We start from the raw sequence: 5,701 nt of genomic DNA, 5'->3' as shown, positions 1-5,701 counted from the left end.
TTAAAATAACATAAGAAATGTTAACAAGCGAACATGGCCACATTAGAGAAGAAAGAAAGAAAAAGTAATGGTGTTCCTTTTTGTGTTCATACTTCTGGCAGCACAGGAATCGGGTACCACCGTAAAAAAAATGAGAAAACGAAGAAGATTGCGGCTGCCACAAGGCGATACCAGAAAATATAATCTTACCCCCACGAAATGAAGTTTAGCATGCCAAAGGATACCTTTTCCACTGAAAAGGGGATTAGGTTGGGCGTTATAAAGAGAAGGAGAGAAGCAAGGGAAAGATGGCATTTCCAGGATCCATAACCCAATAATGCTGACTTAAAAATATATATATATAATTCCATCATTAAGCATGTGTGCCCACCAAAAAGAAACCAAAACGCCAGCCACAAGATACAAAGCAGCATGGTGAGTAGATCTGAAAACGTACGAGTAGTCAACATCATACGGCCCGATTCACAAACCCATCATCATTAATGAGCTATTTTTTGAATGTTAATGAACTAACACTAGTATTTAAACCACAGTTTACAGAGACAACTGATACTGCTATATTCAACCTTATTAGTATTGTGTTTTATTAGTACTACTGTGTTGTAAGCGATGGTACTTGTATGTCTATCTGTCCAACCTGACATGAAACCTCACCCCTGTCTTCTTGAAACAAGGGAGATTTTCTCCCAGAGTCTCTTCCTACTATCGGCTGCTCTTCTCCCAGCCAACGCCTAGTAGAGAAGCCAGCCTCCACCAGAGTAAAAAGGCTCTCTTATCACAGGTTCACTTGGCCATCATCTCCACATTTATTGACTAACGATACGTGTTGTGCTGAATATTTAGCCCCATTATCTAGCCATATGCATCCAAAATTTGGAGACATACCACCACCCTGTGATGTGCAAATGCATATATACAAAGTTTCTACAATTAAGACGTCAAAAGTATTGCAGCTTGGGTGTTTCTCCATTGGCTTCTCACTCCTTGACTTTCTTGGCTCATTGTCACATTTGAAAATTTCCGCGGCGCATATGTACGCTCTCACACCGAGATGTACTTATCCTGATATATTTGAAAATGGTTAGTTGAAACTGCGGTTCAGTACTTTAGTTTTAGAACTCTCAGGCGTGTCCTCAAAATATGAATTTGCATTTAGTTTAGTGACGGGGTCTTGGTTGGAGGGTGTGGTTAGTTAGGAACAAAGCATCTGAGAGGACATAGCAGCAGTAGCTAAGCATAGTACCAGTAATTAAATTAAGAGGCATAGTGTGAAGGACATGTCAGGTAGTACAAGTGAACTCAGGTACCTACACAAACAATTAAACTAGCCGACTCTGCGGGCAATGGATTTGAGGGCAGGCGAACTGTATCAATTAAACTAGCCAGCTCTACAAGCGATGTCATGCTGCTGGGTGCCGTGACAGTACTGCATGCCCATGCATCAAGTTCAAGTCTAGTGAGCTGAGCCCATCCATAAGCATGAGATAGAATCCAAAGATGGCACATGCCTAACCAACATGATAACTTTAAATAATATGGTTCGCTTGTTCTAATTGTAGAAGGACAAGATATGGGCTGTGCAATCTCGATATATTGATCGGTGCACCAGGCACGTATATATAAGTACAGAGGTGGGCCACAACCTCAACTATACAAGAAAATAGGAGGTGGGCCCTACATACAAATATACACGTACACAATATACTCAACAACAATAAAACTCTGCTCTCCACAGACATGCACATGATACATTTCATCATGCTCAGCGAAACCCAAGACACCCAAACCACTTGGCATACTGCAATTTGCCAATGGAGTACTCTATGGAAACATGAATGATGAAAATGGATGAAACATGGCATGGCAAGCCGACAAAAATATACGGAATATATTGCCAGAATTACTACAATTCGATTCGACCTCCTAATACAACTTTGATTTGATTCGATGAATCTGTAAACAAGAAGGAAAATTGGTGGCAAGTTTTACTCCCTGGAACACGGTCTTCTCGTCGCCCGGTCAAAGCATGGCGGTTACCACCCCTTTGAATAATCCAATTCTTTTGTTCTCACTTCTGGTCCCGGTTATTTTGGGATAGACCATACTTGATGACAGTGAGATGTCATATGATCCTGTCGTCATTAGGAACATGAGTTTCTTCTCCACAAGATTCATGTTGGAACCAAACCGAAAAATTCTAGCGAAATGCCGGAATTGTTCGAAAAGTCCAGTTTCAGCGGCTGCTGCTCTTCTTCTCCCTGGCAGCCTAGTAACTACAGTCATAGCTAACTGCTAATTAGAAGTATGCAGGTGGAGACCGCACCCGAGAAAAAGGCACACTTATCATAGATCAATTCAACGATGCTCATGCTCATGTTCATAGCTCAATGATAGGTGTTATAAATATCTAGCCGCTCTCGTCATAGAGGAGATACCTACTTGGTCACTCCATGGCATCTTGCCAAGATGATGCCATCAACATTGTGATGTGGAAATGCACGCTCCAAATGTTTTCTTCTCCAATTAAATGCATAATTGGTCAAACATACACAACTTGGGTGTCCGTCCGGTGGCTTTCCCCTCCCTGGCTTCCTTTGGTCATTGTCACATTTGAAAATTTTCTGCAGGCCATACTACGACCGCGTGCATGCCGAGATGTGGTTGATGTATTGACCGTGCTTCGGTCATTTAGTTTTAGAAAAATTGTCAAGCATCTCCTGGAAATTTGAATTTGAATTCAAACTTAGTTTTGTATGGGGATTGGTAGGTACCAGCCCCAAGAACTGGGATCTTCTTCTCCTTCTTCTTCTTAATGGTGGTCCAATACTGCTAATAATTCTCTCATATCACACAGGGCCACCCAAGGTTCTGCCAGATCAGGAAAATCAGGCTAATAATAGAAGCAGTACACTGTACACCTAAGCCTAAGCCTGGTGATTAAAGGTGCACAGTTCACATAAAGAACATTGTTGAACTGAATCATATGGTACCATTTAGCAACCATATTCAGCAATGCAAAATATGCAAGTGTCATCATGTTTAGTCATGTTATTAGGTGCATCAAGTAAAGTCTGGTGAGCAAAACTATCCACAAACATGAGACAAATTCCAGATCCATCTCACCTCTCTCTCGTCAACATGATACCTTTTCTTTAACAAATGGTTCATTTGTTACAAATGACTCTTGCTCTCTCTACACACATGACAGACACATACATAGTTGCACATGATGCATTCATCATGGTCAAGAATGGAGACCCAAAACACACACACCCAAGGAAGGCACAAACCACTTGGCACATTGCCCTGTAACAAGATGAATGGAACGACCAAGCATGGCAGGCCAAAATAATGGCAACCAATTGGCCAGTGCTGCAAGAATTACTAGTACAAATTCAATCTCCTAATCTGCAAGTATAAATTACCTTTACTCCAGTAATCATATGTATATATGTGATGTGATGTAACCTTGATCTGATTCCATGGATGATCACCCGTTTGATCTTCTTCCTGATCGATCATCTGGTTCTTCAAAAATAATGGCGGCAGTTCTGGCTGCTCTGCTCTGTTCAGCTCTGTTTCTGCTGTCGTCAAGGCCTCAAGGGAGGTCGTGCTCCAGCTTGTCCAGGAACGCGCCGTCGCCGTCGCCGGCCAGCCTACCGGAGCCGCGGCCGATCTTGCTGGACAGCGACCCCATGGCCGACGAGAGGCCCTTGAAGCTGCTGCTCCCCTCGCGGGACCTGCGCGAGCGCCTCCGGCTCAGTCGGGGCGACGCCGGCTTCTCGTCGGCCTCGTCGCCGGCGCCCGCGACCGCGACGGCCTTGGCCTTGGAGTCGGCGACGACGAGGCGGGAGATGCAGCTGCGGCAGAAGGGGCAGGCCGGCGGCTGGAGAGTCAGCGTGGCCGGGTTGGGCTTGCTGTGGCAGCAGAGCGCGAGCGTGCAGGCGGCGCACATCCGGTGCCCGCAGTCCTCCACCTGGATGCTGCACGCCTGCTCGAAGCAGATGCTGCACACCTCCTCGTCCTCCTGGTCGTCGACCTCGTCGTCGTCGTCGCCGGCGCCGGCGCCGGAGAGCGCCGGCGAGGAAGAGTCCGAGTACTTGGTGCCCTTGAGGATCTTCTTCTCCCGCTCCCGGTTGGCCTCGGCGAGGGCCGCCTCCAGGAGCGCCCTCGCGTCCGCCCGCAGCTCGCCGATGAACTTGAGCGGCGACGGCCACACCATGGGCTCCGCGGCCGATGGGTTCAGCAGCGCCGCGCACGCACCGTGGCCGCGCTTCATCGCCACCGAGTAGGCGATCCGGCCCGCCGAGTCCCGGTGCACGCGGTCGGCGCCCCACGCCAGCAGCTCCCGGACGCACTCCAGGCTGCCGCCGCGCGCCGCCAGGTGCAGCGCCGTGCTCCCGGGGAAGCCGTAGGAGCCCGTGGGGGCGGAGACGATGGCGCCTCTCTCGAGCAGCAGGTGCACGCACTCCGGCCGGCCCTGCCTGGCCGCCACGTGCAGCGGCGTGGCGCCGTGCTCGTCCCGGACGTTGACGAAGCGCACGAAGCCCCACGAGTCGGCCACCGGCGTGGTGCGGGCCGCGGCGAGGATGGCCCGCAGGCAGTCGACGTGGCCGTAGTAGGCCGCGTGGTGCAGGCACGTCCGCGCGTTCACCGAGTCGAACATCAAAATCTGGAAATCGAAATTTAATCAGGGTCAGTTAATTGGAAACCATGGAAGTCGTCGCGAGGTAGACGACGACGGACGTATGGTGGAGAAAGAGTTCGGTTTCGGAGGTGGCACTGACATTGGCGCCGGCGCGGAGGAGGGCGAGCGCGCAGTCGATGTGGCCGTGGGTGGCGGCGAGCATGAGCGGGGTGCGCTTGCGGCGGTCTACCACGTCCGGGCGCACGCCGCGGGCGAGGAGCATGTCGACGGCCGGGAGGCAGCCGTTGGCGGCGGCGACGTGGAGCGCGGTGAGGCGGTCGTAGATGGTGGCGCGGCGGGCGAGCGCCGGGTCGGCGGCGAGGAGGCCGTCGAGCGCGTCTACGTCGCCGGCCTGCGCGGCGCTGAAGAAGTCGTGCTCGTCGCCATCGCGGCTGCAGCTGAGCCCGTGCCCCATCTCCTCCGGCCGACCGGCCCCGGCGAGGTCAGAGGTGGGTGGGGGTGCCGGTGCGGTGGGTGGTACGGAACGGAGTGGGGGGAGAAGAGGAGGGAAAATTCAGAGTGTGCGCGGCCTTTTTATTCCTCAGAGCACGAGCTCCGGTTGGATCTTTCTGCCCTGACTTCCACACCCTCCCACTTGGACGCCATTTTCCTTTCTTTTCTCCCTTGATATTTTTTTCTTTGCCTTTTCTACAGTTTGGTTTTGTTTTTGTTGATGATGATGACATGGACAGCTTACTTTCCGTCAATTTCTCCCATTTTATCGCCTTTTCAATGGTAGTGGTTCCTGAACTAGTGTCATTCTTTTTAAGGAACTAAACGTGTAAATATGGAGTACTTATGATTGGAAACAAAATAACAACCTTGATTGTGTAATTCCTACTCCTATGTGTACATGAATAGTAGTCGATTCCCACTAACTTTAATTTTTTGTCTTGCCACCATCAATGAAAAAAGACACTTTTTTTTTAAAATTCCTCCATCCATATATAGGGCCTAATGCATTTTTCGAAACTGTATTTCACTATTGATAAGATTAATAATATATGAGATGTA

At 49.5% G+C, this 5,701-nt stretch overlaps 1 protein-coding gene across 1 annotated transcript; it reads right to left on the bottom strand.

Moving 5' to 3' along the window:
• Window positions 1–3,128: 3,128 nt before the first annotated feature.
• Window positions 3,129–5,195, bottom strand: LOC123063717 (E3 ubiquitin-protein ligase XB3). Its single transcript, XM_044487618.1, has 2 exons — window positions 4,788–5,195; window positions 3,129–4,672 (listed from the first exon to the last, which is right to left on the bottom strand). Exons 1-2 carry the CDS (start codon window positions 5,100–5,102, stop codon window positions 3,599–3,601), a joined length of 1,389 nt encoding a protein of 462 aa, XP_044343553.1. The 5' UTR covers window positions 5,103–5,195; the 3' UTR covers window positions 3,129–3,598.
• Between the last annotated feature and the right edge of the window lie 506 nt (window positions 5,196–5,701).

Source organism: Triticum aestivum, chromosome 3A (genome assembly GCF_018294505.1).
Source record: "Triticum aestivum cultivar Chinese Spring chromosome 3A, IWGSC CS RefSeq v2.1, whole genome shotgun sequence".
Classification (NCBI taxonomy): domain Eukaryota; kingdom Viridiplantae; phylum Streptophyta; class Magnoliopsida; order Poales; family Poaceae; genus Triticum; species Triticum aestivum.
Note: the sequence above shows the minus strand (reverse complement) of the source record. Positions and strands in the feature narration are given on the sequence as shown.

Bases quoted from the DNA above. Each gene is read 5' to 3' on its own strand.
- LOC123063717 (XM_044487618.1), bottom strand. From the start codon at position 5,102: ATGGGGCACGGGCTCAGCTGCAGCCGCGATGGCGACGAGCACGACTTC. The intron at 4,673-4,787 runs GTCAGTGCCACC...TTCGATTTCCAG, and splicing joins TCCTCCGCGCCGGCGCCAAT to ATTTTGATGTTCGACTCGGT.